This window comes from Vitis riparia, chromosome 14, assembly GCF_004353265.1.
Source record: "Vitis riparia cultivar Riparia Gloire de Montpellier isolate 1030 chromosome 14, EGFV_Vit.rip_1.0, whole genome shotgun sequence".
Lineage (NCBI taxonomy): Eukaryota > Viridiplantae > Streptophyta > Magnoliopsida > Vitales > Vitaceae > Vitis > Vitis riparia.
The window spans coordinates 11,113,090-11,131,679 of record NC_048444.1 but is presented as its reverse complement, the minus strand read 5'-3'; the positions used below and the strand labels follow the sequence as shown (position 1 = coordinate 11,131,679).

Below are 18,590 nucleotides of genomic sequence, written 5' to 3'. Positions count from 1 at the left end.
TAATAATAATGATAAGGTTTTGAAAGTTTGAATTAATAATAATAATAATAATAATAATAATAACAAGATTTTGAGAGCTCTAATTAATAATAATAATAACAATAACAAGATTTTGAGAGTTTGAATTAATAATAACAATAATAGGATTTTGAAAGTTTGAATTAATAATAATAATAATAATAATATTAATAAAATTTCGAGAGTTCTAATTAATGATAATAATAATAGGATTTTGAAAGTTTGAATTAATAATAATAATAATAGGATTTTGAAAGTTTGAATTAATAATAATAATAATAATAATATTAATAAGATTTTGAGAGTTCTAATTAATGATAATAATAATAGGATTTTGAAAGTTTGAATTAATAATAATAATAATAATAAGATTTGGAAAGTTGAATTAATAATAATAAGGATACTAAGAATAATAATAATAATAATAAGATTTTGAAAGGGCTTTGGGTTTCATCCCATCATAGGCCCAAGTCCATTCATTAAAAGAGCTTTGGGCTCCATCTCCATCAAGCCCACATCCATTCATTAAAAGAAAGCTAAATCCACAAGCCCAAGCCCACATCCATCATTAAAAGAGCTTTGGGCTCCATCTCCACCAAGCCCACGTCCATTCATTAAAAGAAAGCTAAATCCACAAGCCCAAGCCCACATCCATCATTAAAAGAGCTTTGGGCTCCATCTCCACCAAGCCCACGTCCATTCATTAAAAGAAGCCTTGGGCTCCCTCTCCATCAAACCCACATCCATTCATTAAAAGAAAGCTAAATCCACAAGCCCAAGCCCACATCCATCATTAAAAGAGCTTTGGGCTCCATCTCCACCAAGCCCACGTCCATTCATTAAAAGAAGCCTTAGGCTCCCTCTTCATCAAACCCACATCCATTCATTAAAAGAAAGCTAAATCCACAAGCCCAAGCCCACATCCATCATTAAAAGAGCTTTGGGCTCCATCTCCACCAAGCCCATGTCCAATAATAATAATAATAATAATAATAATAATAATAGTGGTGCATGGTGGGAAGCCCAAATTCCATTCTATTGGGTGATATGGAACGAGCCAGTGGGAGAAAAGGTGATGGGAAGGAAAATGGGTATGAAATAATGGGTTTGATAGCTATGAGTGCATGCATGGGATGACTGATATGGAACGAGCTAGTGAGAGAAAAGGTGATGGGAAGGAAAATGGGTATGAAACAATGGATTTGATGGCTATGGGTGCATGCATGGGATGAGTGATATGGAATGAGCTAGTGAGAGAAAAGGTGATGGGAAGGAAAATGGGTATGAAACAATGGGTTTGATGGCTATGGGTGCATGCATGGGAATGAAAAAAAATGAGGTTGCATGGAAACGAAGTGAAGGGGATGGTTGTGACATGGTGAATTAATCCTATCTGTATGAAGCAAGAGAGCCCGTGGGTATGGAGAATTCGTGGTGTAGGGAGAGAATATGTGGTAAAAAAAAAACGTGAAGGTTAATGAGAGAGAAATGGATTTATGGAAGTATGGTTAAACTAGAATATGCATGGGGCATGAGTGTTAAATGTGAGGGAACAATGGAATATGAGAAGTGTATTTGAAGGATGATTTAGGCTATGACAGTGAACAACGACGTGAGCATGAGATGTATGAAATGAATGAGTTGGTGGAGAAGGGATTGATAAGTGAAGCATGAAAAGTAGGAAGTGGGGTGAGAAAGACGTTAATGAGATAGTTGGGGCGTCGGTATAGAGAGAGGGAAATGGGTATTAGGAATGGTGGCTAGGCTTTGCATGACTTCATGCACGTGAATGGACGAAATTGGGAACTCCATGAAGGCTTTTGAGTGGATTTTGGGCGGTGGTGTAGAGAGAAGATATGATAGATGGAAAATGGGTGTTAAAGAAACATCTACTTCGTCTGGTTTCTCTCAAAGATGCTCTCGTCAAAATGGCTACACCCAACATGATACTCAACCACAGCTTTTCATACCCAGAGACTGAGAGCATGTCACTTGCAGTACTTTACTTCTTCAGGTCAAAGACGAGAAATCCGATGCGTGCCATGGAAGGGTGCTAGGAACAGGGGAAAGTAAGGAAACAAAGCACAAAAGAAAGCAAACAAATAAAGAAAAACTTCTATTAATTCACTTCAAGAATCATCAGTGAATCTTCCGAGCAAGTGAGAAAACCACATCAATGCAACCATGGGCATGATTCTTGAGCATCTCATGATCACCATAGAGGCAGAACAAATTAAGATGGACAATGGTAAGCACAAATGCAGGGTTATACCTCAACAAACAAACAAGTGGCCTTCAATATCCACCCCAAACAAACGCATGAGTATTCAAATCTCAATAAAAGATGTAGAAGAGTGAGAAACATACCTGAGAATCCCTTTCTCAACCAAGTATCTGAGACTCCCAGTCCACTGCTCTGTCTCTAGCTTGCTCTCTAAGCTAAAACCTTCCTCTGTAGCTTGCCTCTCCCCAGCTAAAAAAAACACCCCCTTTTTCTTCTATCTCCCCCCCGAGAAACTTCCTCCCTCCTTCCTCCTCTCTTGGTGTCCTCTTTCTTTTCTTCCTGTTTGTGTCTTCCTCTGCAAGCCATCATCGGCTCCACTGCTCCCCTCGTCAGCAAGGATGGGGTCTCTGACCATCAGTGTGGCTGCTGCCATGCCCATGCAGCTGATTTTTCGGGTGTGGAGAAAAGAGGGCCCCCACTTATCTCAAGTGCTGCCCGGTATACCAACCTCAAAGGGGGTCTACAAGATGGTCTTTCCTCGTTCCGGACCTTGTTCATGCCTTCCTACATGTATGATGTAACCACGCATTTGCTCATTTTAATGGTTGAAAATTGCCAACTTATTAATGATCAATATCAGGATCCTAGGGACTGGGGCCTGGCCTGTTTCACTGGCTTCTGCTCTTTCTCTGTTTAACTAATAGATCTCATTTACATATAACAAAGGCAATGCTATCTCTTTCGTTACTAGTTTCCATGGTCCTTTGTGGGGTAGTCAATAAAGAAGTACGGTTAAAAAGGTTTATTTTGAACTACACTACTTTAGAAAGAAATTTTTTGATTACGATTTTCCAGGGATATATATATATATATATATATATATTTTTTAAATAAAAATTTTTGTATCAAATTTTTTAATTTTTATATAAAAAGTATAGACATATCTTATATCATTAAAAATTATTTAATTTTTAAAATTTGAGATAGTATTTTTTTTTAATATATTAAAATTTGGATAAATGAATATTTGATAAATTAAAATCTTTTGGGGTCCAAATTTGAATCATTGTACTAAATTACTAATCTTGATAATATACCCAGACATAATATTAAGTATTATAAAATAAGAAAATAAATTATAGAGCAAAGGAATATTGCAATATGAAAGAAAAATTCTTATACACATACATAAATAGTTCATAATAATAATAATAATAATAATAAATAATGTATTCCTTAATTTCACCATCATTTTTATTTTTCTATCAAAATAATTTAAAGAAATTTAATTGTAATATTTGGTTGGTATTAACCATTTAATGAAAATTTGGTTCCTGTAAATGAATAAACTAGATTTTATTTTGAATTATAATTTTATTGTATTAAATAACTAAAAGTAAAGAATTTTAGTCAAATTCAATTTTAATATAAATAATGATTTAATAAGCCCATAAATAAACTAAAATTGGGTTTATTTATTTAGAATTTTAATTTTATTCCATGAACGAGCTAATGATAAATATTTTGATTTAAAAGAAGACAAAATTAATAAAAAAAAATTATTTAATAATAAAAATCTTTATTTTATTTTTTTAACCAACACTTAGAAGTACTTTAAACGGTTAAAAAAAACATTTTTGATCATAATTTCTAGGAGCAAATAAAGAACAGAAGAAAAAGAGGGAATTTGTTTACTCTCTTCCAAGACCTTATACCTGTAGGGACCACCCCTAAGCGTACACGTGGTAGGCCACCTTAGACTCACAAGGCACTCCTCCGATGGACACGTGACACGTCCTACCCTCTGTTCGGACGTCCAGTCCGGACCTGGTAGTTGTCGTCCCAAACAAGATCCCTGATCATATTTCGCAGGCAATCATTACTCATTTCGCCAAAAGCATACCAACCTACTATGACCTGCCCTATGCCGCCTATAGAGTGAAAAGACAAGTAGGACAAGTCGCCCCCCCCCCCCCCCCTCCCCCAACAATCTCTGTCAGCCGCCTGTAGGATAATGATGGTTCTACCACTCTTTGAGCGCCATCATGACTGCGAAAGTCAAAGAGCCTTCCCATCTTCAAAGTGACGGGGCTCCAGACACTATAAAAGGCCCCCGACGACCCAGTTAAAAGGAGAGGTAAGCATTCCTTAGAAATGCCCAAGAATATCAATATGCTTAGCTACCAAACTGACAAAAGCTTCGGAGGGTGTGTTCGGACCACCTGTCCGGACATCTTCTACAAGGAAATGGAAGGAAGCATCGTTCTCAGTTGAGGGGGCGAGTACTTCAAGGAGCTACAACGACTCTAGGTGTTCCTCGCATCAACATTGGCGTCATCTGTGGGAAAAGCATTTGCGAAGATGTCCACATCCTCTAGGAGCCGTTCATCAACCATGGGTGATGAGGGTTATTTTGACTGGCACGAAAGCATGGAAAAACGACAGCTGGAAAGCGAGCGGCAAGTGCAGGCCCTGCTCTAGGAAAAGAGGAAGCTTAGGGAAGAAAACAATGTGTTAAGAATCCAGGTTTCATCCTTAGGACCTCCTCGCGACCAACAACCGAGAGGCCAAGGGACAAACTCTAGACATAATCAGAAGGCTACGTATCTTGGGATCGCAGAGATCGCTCTTGATATGTGCGGTGAGCGGCCTAACTAATGACCCTTACCTATGTATCACGCTCCGTAGGATGAAAGCTCGGACTTCGTGTCTCATCAAAGAGACAACACGACAAGAGATCCCAGTTATCTTATGCAATACGTGCGAGGTTGTGACCGCAAGTACTTGGTAAGGATAGGCCACATGCAGCCGCGACCCGGAAGACATATCCTAGTCCCTCAGCCGCACCTATCACATAAGGCAATCCCCCAAGCCTAGCACTACAACAAGTCGGAGGAAATTCAGCAAATGAGCCCCCTCCCGGGCACCATTAGTAGGCGATTGGACGACATGCTCTCCACGCCTTTTAGCTATCGTATTATCAATTACGAGCCCCCAAGAGGTTTTCTCATGCCAAAATTTTCCGCGTATGACGGATCTAACGATCTGTTTGATCACATCATGCACTACCGACAACTCATGACTCTCGACATAGGGAATTACGCGTTGTTCTGCAAGGTGTTCCCCGCCAGCCTCCAAGGCTAAGCCCTCTATGGTTTCATCAACTCTATAAATTTTGTTGATAACTTCCGAGATCTATCAGAAGCCTTTGTGGGACAATACCTATGCTCCACGCGACATAAAGATAATATTAGCACCTTGCAAAACATAAAAATGCAGGAAAATGAATCCCTAAGGGAGTTTGTGAAACAATTTGGACAAGCTGTACTGCAAGTAGAATCCTACAACATGGATGTTCTCCTCCAAATTTTTAAGCGGAGCATATGTCCAAGCACACCATTCTTCGAATCACTAGCTAAAAAACCTCTCACAACTATGGACGACCTGTTTCGGCGCGCGAACAAATACTCAATGCTGGAAGATGACATACACGCAGCCACCCAACAAATCCTGGTTACCAGACAGCCATTCAGGAGCGACGTGGCAAGAAGCTCCAAACCTCTGAGCCAGCAAAGGCCACTCAACCGTAGGCAAGGTGAGCAACGTCAACTAGATTCGCCACCGCTTACACCCCTTATCGTGTCATACGAAAAGTTTCTCCCAATGATTCGCGAGCTGTTTGACTTCAGGTGGCTCAAACCGCTCAAAGCGGACCCAGCCAAGAGAGATCATAACAGAAAATGTGCTTATCATAAAGAGCATGAACATTCTACGGAGCAGTGTAGGAGTCTCCATTACTTGGTGGAAAAGCTCATAAGAGCAAAACACCTAAAACAATACATTCGCTCAGGAGCTAGGAGAGGAGAGACATCCCGAAGTCAAGCCTCTGGAGCCCCCTCATCCCCGATCGTCCCTAGGGTCGTGATTAACTATATTCATGGCGGGCTCTTGGACGAGGAGTACGACTCCAAGTGAAAGAGGCAAAGGCTGCTGCGAGCCGCTTTGGTCCGTGAGCGTGTTAACTCCATCTAACCCGGATTAACCAACGGGAGCGCCACCCAATAGATGAGACAATCATTTTTCCTCAAACATACCCCATACGGATATTGCACCCACACCGAGATGCCCTTATCCTGTCTCTTAGGATTGAAGACTTTGATGTAAAACGGATATTGGTCGACCCGAGCAGCTCGACAGATCTTTTGCAAGTATCAGTAGTCAAACAAATGGGACTCGTGCCCTCTAGCCTAGATAACCTGGGGCGGGTTTTGTTAGGATTCAATGGAGCCTCAACAACCTCCCTAGGGGATGTTGTGCTACCAATCCAAGCAAGCCCAGTCACCCTTAATGTGCAGTTCTCGATGGTGGAAGATTTATCCCCCTTCAATGCCATTTTGAGATGCACCTGGTTGCACTACATGAAGGCTATTCCTTCCATGTACCATCAGATGGTGAGCTATCTCACCGAAAACGGATAGATTGATTTATATGGTAGCCAGTTGGCGGCCCGTCAATGCTACCAGATAGCACGGGTGGTCGAGTTTAGAGGCGATCGTGAGCCGCCCCCAGAGCAAGCAAATGCACCCGACCAATAGCAATTACAGTACCCGACGGATAAAGATCCCCCGATGGCAAATCCTTTGCAAACCATCCAAGTCTCGAAGAGAAAAGATAGTCTCACTTATGCTAGTTCCCTTTTGAAACCCAACGAGACGCAAAACATCCAAGAGATGTTCCAGCAAAACCAAGACGTTTTCGCATGGGCCCACTCCAATATGCCTGAAATCCACCCATCGGTTGCCTCCCACTGGCTTAACATCTTGCACTCATCAAGACCTATCCGAAAAAAAGTCAGACGATTTCATCCGGATAGACAAAAGATCATTTAGAGTGAGGTAGATAAGTTACTGGACGCCGGATTCATCAAGGAAGGTGAGTACCCGGAATGGTTGGCAAATGTAGTGGTAGTCCCCAAAAAGGAAGGAAAGTGGCGAGTATGTGTTGATTACACCAACCTTAACAATGCATGCCCAAAAGATAGCTTTCTGCTGCCGTGGATAGACCAAATAGTGGACTCCACTGCCAGGCATGGGATGCTCTCTTTTTTAGATGCCTTCTCCGGATACTATCAGATCCCTATGGCCTTGGCTGATGAGGAAAAAACTGCCTTTATAACGCCACATGGACTTTATTGCAACAAAGTCATGCCGTTGAACTAAAAAATGTTGGCGCCACCTACCAAAGACTGATGACAAAGATCTTCAAGCCCTTGATCGGTCACACGATGGAAGTATACATTGATGACATAGTGGTCAAAAGCAAAACCAAAGAGGAACATACCCACCACTTGCAAGAAGTCTTCCACTTGCTGAAGAGGTACAACATGAGGCTTAACTTGTCCAAATGCGCCTTCAGTGTAAGTGCAGGAAAATTCTTGGGGTTCATGGTCACCCAAAGAGGAATAGAAGTAAACCCGGATCAAATTAAGGCGGTCATTGAAACACCCGCCGCCAGTAACAAAAAGGAGTTGCAGCGCCTTACCAACAAAAACGTCGCGCTAAGACGTTTCATAGCCCGATTCATAGACAAACTGCGACATTTCTTCCTGGTGCTAAGGAAAGTCGACGCAACTGGATGGACGGATAACTGCTAGAGCGCGTACGAGAAAATCAAACATTACCTCACACAACCACCCATCCTGAGCAGCCCTCAGCCTGGCGAGCGGTTATACATGTATTTAGCGGTATCAGATTGGGCAGTTAGGGCTGTCTTGTTTCGTTGTCCATCATGCAAAGAACATAAACCTATTTATTATATCAGTAGAGCGATGACCGATGCGGAAACAAGATATTCAAAGATAGAACAGATTGCCTTAGCCTTGCGAAGCGCCGCCCAGAAGCTCCGCCCGTATTTCCAAGCTCACCCAATAGTCGTACTTACCGACCAACCCCTCCGAAACATCCTGCACAAACCAGACCTATTCGGAAGGATGTTGCAATGGGCCATAGAGTTGAGCGAGTATGGGATTGAATACTAGCGTCTAGGTCATGAAAGGGCAAGTCATGGCTGACTTTGTGGTTGAGTCTCCCCAACAGCCCGCTCAAGGCGGAGAATTGGACAAAACGGAGTGGTGCACCTTACGAGCCGATAGAGCCTCCCAGTCGTCAGGATCCAAAGTGGGACTGTTGCTACAATCTCCAACTGGCGAACAATTGGAGCAGGCTTTCCTGCTCGGATTCCCCGCATCAAACAACGAAGCCGAGTACGAAGTCATTCTGTCTGGATTGGACCTCGTACTTGCACTGTCCGTCTTTAAGCTCAAAATCTACAGTGATTATCAGCTCATTGTGGGACATGTGCAGAAAGAATACGGAGTCAAAGACAAATGCATGTCCCAATACCTGACAAATGTGCACGACACCCTGAAGCAATTGGACGAATGGACTATCGAAAAAGTCCCTCGGGCGAACAACATACAGGTCGATGCCTTGGTAGGAATAACTATCTCACTTCCCATAAGAGAAGCCATATTGCTACCCATACATGTGTAGGTTAATCCCTCCATCACACAATCGTCTGCTTGTAATGCTATCGGAGAAAGCCAGGAATGGACGAGTGTCATAAAGGAGTACCTTCGGACAGGCACTCTGCTTGAAGAATCCAAGCATACGCGTAAGATCTGTGTGCAGGCTGCCCATTTCACCCTGATTGGGGAGTATTTTTACAAACGATCTTTTGCAGGTCCCTACCTCATATGCTTAGACCACTCGGAAGCCCAGTACGTGCTAGCAGAATTACATGAAGGCGTATGCGGAAACCACTTAGAAGGACAATCTTTAGCACATCGCGCCGACTCGTAGGGGTACTATTAGCCCACTATGAAGCAAGACGAGGAAGCTTATGTCAAGAAATGTGACAAATGCCAAAGACACGCGCCCATCCTACATATGCCATCCGAGACGTTGAACCCGATAACAAGCCCTTGGCCATTCATGCAATGGGGGATGGACATAGTGGGACCTCTGCTTGTTACAGTTGCCTAAAAGAAATTCCTACTCTTTGCCACAGATTATTTCAGTAAATAGGTAAAGGCGGAAGTGTATGCTAGCATCAAAGACAAAGACGTCACGAAATTCGTTTGGAAAAACATCATTTGCCAGTTTGGAATCCCTTAAGCAATCGTAGCAGACAACGGCCCGCAGTTTGACACATTGCCTTCCGAAATTTTTGTTTAGAACTCAAAATCCAAAATTAATACTCCACACCATGGTACCCTCAAAGCAATGGGCAGGCAGAGGCAACGAACAAGACCTTACTGTCAGTATTAAAGAAAAGATTGGAGCGAGCCAAAGGAAATTGGGTGGAGGAGCTGCCCGACGTCTTGTGGGCCTATCGGATGACCAACAGGAAACACTCATTTCGTTCTCGCATATGGAATGGATGCAGTCATCCCCACGAAAATAGGTTTGCCCATGGCCTGGATTACTGTACAAGGTCAGAGGGATGAAGACCAAGAACTCAAAAAGAACCTAGACTGGGCGGATGAAGTGAGGGAAAGTGCATCCATCTGGATGACCGCCTACCAACAAAGGGCGACTGCTCATTACAACTGCAAGGCACGACCTCGCGTCTTCAAGGTTGGAACACTCGTCCTCAGAAGAGTCTTTGAAAATACAACTGAAAAAGGGGCCGGGAAGTTCCAAGCGAATTGGGAAGACCCCTACATTGTCTCCAAAATAAGTGAAAATGAGGCTTATCATTTACAGAAGTTAAACGGAACCCTTTTACTCCGTCCATGGAATATATCTAAACTTAATCAGTATTATCAGTAAAAAGAAACAATGAGCGAGAAAAGAGTAAAAGAACGTTGCATTCATAAATAAGTGTAAGAATTGTCTTTACAAATCAACCGGACCATTCACGACAAAGAAAAAGTTATATGGAGGAACTACACAAAAACTGAGTTGTCTCATCGTGGAGGACCTCTAGGTATCTCATTCTCGTCATCAAAAGGGAGGGAAGGAATGTCGTGCATGATGCCATTTTTCTTCATACAACAGCGGTAGCCGAAAAAGTACATTTCGTCTACTTGCTTCTGGTACTCCGTTTCCAACTCCTTCTGAGCGGCAAATCCGATTTCTAGCTCTTTCTTCTGGGTGAGCACACCCGATTGTAACTCCTTAACCTTTTTCTTCTGGGCCGCGAAACTGGCCCGAAGTTCATCCACTTCCCTCCTTAATTGGGAGTTCTCTTGCTCCGCCCATTTGTACTTAGCCTCCATAGTCTCTTATTTTTCCTTCAGTCGGTCCGCTTCAGCCTAGATAACTCTCTTCTCCTCCTTAACCAACTTTAGCGTCTCGATTCCGTCCGCAACGACCTTCTGGGTAACAGCCAAGTTAGTCTCCCCTCGCTCTAGCTTCGCATACAACTCTTCGATGTTGCCCGGGTGGTGGGAGATAAAGACTCGCATAGCCTCTGCCACCTCCAACCGTTTGAAAAGTTGCGCACGCTGTTGCATCATGTTGTAGATGCCGACTACCAACTAGAAGAGATAGTAAAAGCCAAGTTAGTGCCAAGCGGTGTAGTATGCATTACTTGAAAAGGGGGCAAGAAAGGGATTACCACTTATGCAATCTTTAACACTGTCCATTCTTGCAACTACTGAATGCGGAACACAACAGACTCAGGAGTTCCAAAGGGAAGCCGGGCTGAAACGAAGGAGGGGGGGTCGTCGCCTATATTCACAGATATACGCTTGGTAAAGGGAAAGGAGTCTGACATTTTTGTAGATGGAGCTTCAGAGTCCATAAAGCACGGCACGCGCTTCAACATCTCCATCATTTCATCCCATCTTGGAGGAGTTGCAGGAGTAGGACTGTCATTCTTATCCGAGATTCCCTCGACGGGAGCAGCATCACCAGGGGCCTCCCCCGTAGTCGGATCTGCCTTTTTCTCCGCAGCAGGAGCACTGCTAGGTCCCGCTACATCCAATTGGGGCAGGACCACTGGAGGAGTCCCCTTCGTCGGCTCTTCCTGAGCCCTCTCCGAGCAAGCCTTTTTGGTTGGGGGAGGGACCATGTCAATCGCTTCATATAGGGGTTTGTGGCGTCTCTCCTTAAATCTAGCTCTTAAGTCATTCATATCCTCCTTTTCCTCCGGCTCGTTTACAACTCCCAAAGCAATAGACTCCGGCCCGGGCTGAGAAGGGTTAGTCCCCGGATTGATGGTATCAAGCCTCGACGAGCTAGAGTCGCCCTCAGACACCTGGGTAGAACTGGTTGATCGGTTGGACGCTAAAGCAGTAGAAGTAGATGAAGGTTCAGGAGTTGGGGACACAACCTTGATCACTTTTGCAATGGTCTTCTTTTTCTTTTTCTCAACAGGAGGACTGCCCATAGACGATGAGCCATGACCTCTCTCACCGAGGGCCTTCCTCAATTTCCTTTCTTGCATTTTTTCCTCTCGCTGCTCGAGGCGCTCCTGGCGAGCCTTTGTGTCCGCCTCACGAGCCTCTTCGTAGAAGGGAAGATCTTTTAGAACGAAGTGCTCCCCGGATACCATGACTTTCAGTAGCCGCTTAGGGAGGATGTTGAGGACATACAATTGAGTTCCCGGACAATCGCAAGCAGATTACGGGCGAAAAGAAGCATGTGATGGTTTTTCTCAGTGGTAGTGATTTCGAATAGCTTGTTCAAGCGGACAAACAAAGCCTTCTCCACCCATTTGACCAAGTGACCCCTCTTGCCTAAGCCTGCGTAAGCCAAAACAAAGAAGGTTAGAAATCTAATGGAATTAAGCCAAGCATCAAATATCAACAAGGAACGAATGCTCAAAGCCACCCCTACCCGGAATCTTCAACTAACAGTTGGGGCGGAAATCCCTTTCCGAATCTTCCATCAAGCCAGTCCATGGGCCCCTGACTAGTACATGTCCTTTAGCTCCCCATTTGTTCAAGTCAGGAAGACCCGTTACTAATTGAAGGGACGAGATGTGGGCAAATATACTAAAGATATATTTTTCTCCCTTTTTGAGGGTATAGATGAAGAGAACTTCTAGCAGGGAGAAGTCCAGCTGGAAGAGCATATTTAGGAAGTTGCACCCCATCAGCACCCGGACGATGTTGGGATGGATATAGGATAGGGGAATTTGGGTGTAATAGAGGAATTTTTTGAAAAGAGACGGGAGAGAAAAGCGGAGCCCCGCATTGAGCTGCTCATTGGTGAAATAAATGGCGTTATGTCCGACTTTCTTTGTGGACATGGGATCCCCCTCCACTAACTGAACGGAGACACCGTTTACAATATAGAAGCGGTCGTGAAACTCCCGCTTATTGAGGAGATCAGTGGGCTTTCCCGGATAGGGGCGTTCGGAACCGCCCTTCCCACTTGGCCTAACCGTGCTAGATGAAGCAATATCCTTCTTCGCAGGCATGTTGGAGCGTGGGGCTGAGACAAACATGCATGGCGCAATGTAGACAGTTAAAGGATAGTTACTTGGCCTCACCGCCCTGAAGGCGGCGCCCCAAAATGCCTAAGCTCGGTAACATGCCTGAGTCAGTAACCTCCCCAAGTCAAGAACCCCAATTCCGCTAGTCGACTCCTAACCCTAGCCAAGAAGTGACTCATAACCATTTTCAGGCATACAAAGGGGTGACAAAATACTCAACGGTCTCAACAGAGCCTCAAAGCACAAAATAACCCAAAAGCAACCCTGGCCAAAGTTAGCAAGGCACGCCACCAACAGAATGTGATGCCCTTGAACAATCCTATGCATCTTCCCTTCTGCAAAAACCAGCAAGGACATTTCCCAACCCACCAAAACCCCCAAACATCACCCCTATCCCTCAATCGCAAGCTGGCACAAAAAACCAAGGAAAATCGAGAAAACAGGAAGTAGAAGACGATGAGGAAGAAACAGGGAACATACCTGACAAGTGTTTGCAAGAAGAAGACGAGCTAAGCCGCAGTCACCTGAGTGAACCGATTGTGAGATCGCGAGGAAAGCATCGTTGAGTGAAGCCCTAGGAGCAATGCCTAGTTAACGCCAAAATGAAGTAGAAATGAAGAAAAAGTGCTACCGGGGAGAGAGGGGGGGGGGGGGGGGGTGAAGATTGATTCCCTATTTATGGGAGGAAATCCCTAGGGACCATAAATGACCAGACACCCAATCGCACTACACTCGAAACGACACGTCGGCTGGTAATCATCCCAAGGACGGTGACTCTTCATAAATGCCCCCCTTGGGCGCCACGTGCCATACAACTCCCAAAAAGAGGCTGAAGGGATCATTTTAACCCATCTTTTCTGTCCGGACAAAATAACCGGGTTAAAAAGGGGCATTGTAGGGACCACCCCTAAGCGTACACGTGGTAGCCACCTTGGCCTCACAAGGCACTCCTCCGATGGACACGTGGGACGTCCTACCCTCTATCCAGACCTGGTAGTTGTTGTCCCAAACATGATCCCTGACCATATTTCGCGGGCAATCATTGCTCATTTCGTCAAAAGCATACTCGACAGGACATTCCTAGGTCTTTTCAGATGACCTGCTACGACCTGCCCTACGCTGCCTGTAGAGTGAAAAGACAAGTGGGACGACAAGTCATTCCCCCAACAGTCTTTGTCAGCCGCCTGTAGGATAATGATGGCTCTACCACCTTGTGAGCACCATCATGACTGCGAAAGTCAAAGAGTCTTCCCATCTTCAAAGTGACGGGGCTCCAGACACTATAAAAGGTCCCCGGCGACCCAATAAAAAAGAGAGGTAAGCATTCTTTAGAAATGCCCAAGAATACCAATATACTTAACTGTCAAATTGACAAAAGCTTTGGAGAGTGTGTTCGGACCATCTATCCAGACATCTTTTGCAGGGAAATGGAAGGAAGCATCATTCTCAGTTGAGGGGGCGAGTACTTCAAGGAGCTACAACGACTCTAGGTGGTCCCCACATCAACAATACCTATGCTTGTCTAGAAATTCACAAACTTTTTCTTCTATACTAAAAACCCTTATCCCTTTGAAGTTTTTAACATCAAATATTTCCTGATATCTTTTTTTCCATAAAAAAAAAGACAAAATAAATGTTGATGGATTGTTACAACACTAAAAGATGTCTTCCACGTTGAAGGAAAATAATATCTCTATGGGATTTAATTTTTAAATTAATTAAATGGCCACAAAACTTAAAACATTTATTTTATTTTATTTTATTTTAAAAGGTTCCGAACACCTAATGGAGGCCACGCGAGAGTAGTTAAGTGATATTTTCAAATTTAATATATATCGAGGAGTCTAAGGTTAATCATAAAAGAAAAAAGAAAAAAGAGAAAAAGAGAACTTCATGCCATGAGGCCACGCGAGAATAAATACTGAGTAGGTAAGTGATATTTTCAAATTTAATGTATATCGAGGAGTCTAAGGTTAATGATGAAAAGAAAAAAGAAAACTTCATGGCATGAAACCTAGGTACCAGGTTTCCGTTGTTGAGAAATGATTCATGATGATTCACGGATGGTTGATATGGATAAGCATCTTAGGAGGGATTTGACCCTAAATATACTAATTTTCATATCAGCCAAGATGTAGGGTAGCCAATGCTTTGACAATTAATTTACAAGGCCATAAAGCATATGGCCCGTACAGACTAACGATGGCATGGAGGGGAAACTTCCTTTGCACGGAGAGTTTCTAGTGCAATTAATATCCCAAAACCCCATCATTTCAGGGATTTGTTAGTGAAAAAGTGGATTATTATTCACTCATTTGAAAAAGTATCTTAAATTTTATATGATAATTATTTTCTAAAATGAACATTTTTACACCCTTTTAGTTCTTTAAAGACCTGACTTAAGATTCTTTTTCTCTCCGGTAACAAACGTCCTTAGGAATATTAAATAATAATAAAATAAAAAATTTTAAAAATTTAAAATATAATTAACACTAAAATACTTAAAAATTAAATACAATTAAAACAAAAAACCTTAAAATTACAAAAATAAAATATCGACTTTCATTGTATTTTTACTTTTTTCTTGATATCTATATTTTCAACTAGCATACTTTACTCGAGAAGTGAAAGCCAATATTTTATTTTTATAATTTTAGTTTTTAAGTTTTTTTTTTTTAGTTTTAACTTGATTTAAAATTTTTAAAATTTCTTTTTTTTTTAATTAATGTGAATTAACAAAATTTTTATTCATTTTTATTAAAAAGAGGAGAGAATTTATATAATACAAAATATAAAATCATTATTAATTAAAAAATTAGAAATGATTTTATTTATCATATAAGGATCTGGAGAATTTTTCCACGATGATTTGTAACTTATATTATATAATAAAATTTATAATATATTTATTTATAAGATACTTTTATTAATTAACTTAAAATGATAAATTAATATTTTTAATAATTTTATTTAATATTATATAGTAAAAGTATCATTTAAAAAATAGTAATAATTTGATATACGAAAAAAGTACATGTATTTTAAAAAGTCGGTTTATAAACTTTTCACCTTATTTTTTTTCCATATATTCTGAAATTAGTAAATCAAAACCAGTATATATATATATATATATATATATATATTTTTTTTTTTCCTTTGTGTTGAACATCGAATCAAAGTTTTAGACTTTGAGGCTTCAGTACACGATCTTCGGTTGAGACATTTTTACAATTACATCAACCCAAGCTACTTCCTTTCGATCAGTCTATTCCAATGATTTCTCTCACCAAACCGGCCCTTACATTAGATGAGAATGACCCACAGGTAGGTTTATACTTCAATGAAACTGGGGGGCCTTTAATGTATCCATCCAGCATTTCATTGATTTTAGGATGTCTTTGGTTGTTGCCAAGGATGAATACTGAAAGAAGAGAGCTCCCAATAATTAATTAAGGACTCCAGTTGGACCGACAAATGAAAAGATGAGGAACAAAGTTTCATTGGCTTCTTCTGCAAAATTATGCTTTCTTCAGGAAAAGCGCGACATGGAAATTATATGGTTCCATCTGGGTGTTCATTTAATCAAAAAGAGATTTTATTTTCAAGTTTTTTCTTCTATTTTTCAAGAATTCAAAGAGGGATATGATGAAATAAGTCCAGCCGAAATAAGTGGCCACGGGGGATGTCATAGGGCGGCATGGCAGGGAGCCCACAAGCGACTAATGAATTGAACCCATCTTTCATCTGAGATATACAGTTTGAAACTAAACTTAGCTATGGTGTTGAAAATGGGCAAAAGTTTGTGCCCCACCAACCAAGCCCTCAATCACAATTCATAGGAAGATGCCATATTGCGTGGAAAAGGGGAAGATAAGAAATGAAGAGATGCTCTAAATCAATCATATATGGTTAGCTGATGAAACTTGGAGAGGGACCAAATAACAAAGGGCTGCAGAAAATGGTGCCAAACTATCCATCAATTGAAAACCAATTTATGATAGGGCTAGAATACAGCCAAAAGGCTAAGGGGCCCGTTTTGTTTCTTTGGGACCATAGCTTTTAACGTTCACCTTTTTAGTTATTGATGAAAAGGATGATAGATAAAGAGAGCACCTGCCTCTGTGTTAAGATCTAAGAACCCTAACCCACTTCTATCTCCCTATGGAACAAGAAGAACCCAATATAGAGTTTGAGGATCAAAAACCGTCCCTCTCCTCCTCCTCCTCCTCCTCCTCTACCCTGATATCCACAAAGGTTCCCTTACCTGTCACGGTACAACAAGGCACTAGGGGAAACCAAGTTGTGAGAACTAGTAGTAAGAGTAGGAAGGAGGTCAAGGATGGAACAAGAGTGAATGATGGGAAGGGCAGGGCGTATCGGGGAGTACGAATGCGGAATTGGGGCAAATGGGTGTCGGAGATTCGAGAGCCCAAGAAGAATTCAAAAATATGGCTGGGGACTTTTCCCAATGCAGAAATGGCGGCTCTGGCCCATGATGTAGCTTCGCTCAGTCTTAAAGGTCACACAGCTTATCTCAATTTCCCTGAGCTGGCTCAAGGGCTCCCCCGTCCGACCACCGCCTCACCAAAAGATATCAGAGCTGCAGCTGTCAAGGCGGCCACCTTACACTACCCAAGAAGCCATGAACCTCATCAAGCCGCGCTAATGGGTCCATACTCCTCAGGTCCTAGTGTGAGATCTAATATCCTTCAAGAATCATCAACTTCACCAATAACAGAAGATGATGACGCATTTCTTGACCTTCCCGATCTCTTCCCTGAACTACCCGATCCCTTTCTCGATGTCGGCCATTTGGAGCTGGCTGGGACTGAGCCCATCAGCACCAGGTTTGATCACCATCACTTTTAACTTCCAAAAGTCTGCCACATTTGGTGATCACAAATGGTTTCTCTCTCCGAGTTCATTAGCATGCAAGTTCAGGTATGAACCGAGGGGTTTGGCTTGGTTGGTTAATGGCATGGACATTAGTATTGCTATCTAAAATTCAGTTTGTATCAGGTTGTTGTTGCATAAAAGTTGTAGCTAGCTAATAGATCGCCATTTCTGCTTGGTTTTACATGGACATACCTTCATTGCTGCCCTTCAAGTTTGTCACGAGAGGTCCGATCAACCCTCCCCTCCTTCTCACTTGTGAACGTATATGAATAAGAAATTAAACGATCAGAAAACGTCCATGTGCATGAGTGAGGCTGCGGTAGATTCTTCAAGGTTCCATACATTTGAGTCGTCTCAAGTAAGTTTGTTTTTTTAGTTTTTCCAAGAAAATAAATGTACCATGTAGGAATGAAATATAGTATATAAACCGCCTCTTTCAAAGCCAGTGGAACATCTTTTTGCCAATTTAATCACCCTGAATAATGAATTGAGAGTAAAGAAACATCAGTGAGATTCAACAAAAGCTTGACAAGTGCAGTGTACTCCCTCTGGCCACGTCACAAACAGACAACAATAAAGACAAGGCATGGGGAGACAATAATCGTCGGTTTGCATTCAGGACTTGTCCTAGTTAATTCACTGAGGAACTACGTACATTTGACCATTAATAAGAAAATGAAAATTCAAAGAGGTGGAACCCCTAGGCTAGTGACTGCCAATAAGAAGTTTTAAGCCGTACAGGATCTTATCAATCACCATACCAATCACTTTCTCTACTGTCGGCTTCACTTACCTTTTCCCAACTTTATCATTGCCCTTGGCCCCCCCCACCCCATACCTCATCAAGACCTTCACACCCAAAGCAATTAGTTAGGGTTTCAAGAGTTAGAGTTGTAAAAGTATGGTTGTCGTATTCGTTCTATGGTTATCACTTGAGTTCTGTTTTTGTCCGAGTCCAAGCAATTATATATTTCTATTCACTACTCAGTGGTCACCAGCAGCAAAA

The 18,590-nt window shown here is 42.1% G+C and overlaps 2 protein-coding genes across 3 annotated transcripts; both read left to right on the top strand.

Annotated features, from left to right (window-relative positions):
* The first annotated feature begins 5,149 nt into the window (after window positions 1-5,149).
* On the top strand, window positions 5,150-6,217 carry LOC117930459. The gene is made up of 2 exons (XM_034851117.1): window positions 5,150-5,359; window positions 5,522-6,217. Exons 1-2 carry the CDS (start codon window positions 5,150-5,152, stop codon window positions 6,215-6,217), a joined length of 906 nt encoding a protein of 301 aa, XP_034707008.1.
* Window positions 6,218-16,806: 10,589 nt separating this feature from the next.
* LOC117929924 (ethylene-responsive transcription factor ERF038-like) lies at window positions 16,807-18,029 on the top strand. Of its 2 annotated transcripts, none has more exons than XM_034850370.1 (2): window positions 16,807-17,629; window positions 17,797-18,029. In XM_034850370.1, exon 1 carries the CDS (start codon window positions 16,850-16,852, stop codon window positions 17,555-17,557), a length of 708 nt encoding a protein of 235 aa, XP_034706261.1. In that variant the 5' UTR covers window positions 16,807-16,849; the 3' UTR covers window positions 17,558-17,629; window positions 17,797-18,029. The 2 variants fall into 2 exon arrangements, with proteins under 2 accessions (XP_034706261.1, XP_034706260.1); XM_034850369.1 differs by having other exon boundaries at window positions 17,708-18,029.
* The last annotated feature ends 561 nt before the right edge of the window (window positions 18,030-18,590 follow it).

What these genes read in the sequence shown, in the direction of transcription:
- LOC117930459 (XM_034851117.1), top strand. Translation starts at nt 5,150, where the DNA reads ATGAGCCCCCTCCCGGGCACCATTAGTAGGCGATTGGACGACATGCTC. An exon ending in ATTACGCGTTGTTCTGCAAG is followed by an intron (nt 5,360 to 5,521) that starts GTGTTCCCCGCC and finishes ATAAAAATGCAG; the next exon opens with GAAAATGAATCCCTAAGGGA.
- LOC117929924 (XM_034850370.1), top strand. Translation starts at nt 16,850, where the DNA reads ATGGAACAAGAAGAACCCAATATAGAGTTTGAGGATCAAAAACCGTCC.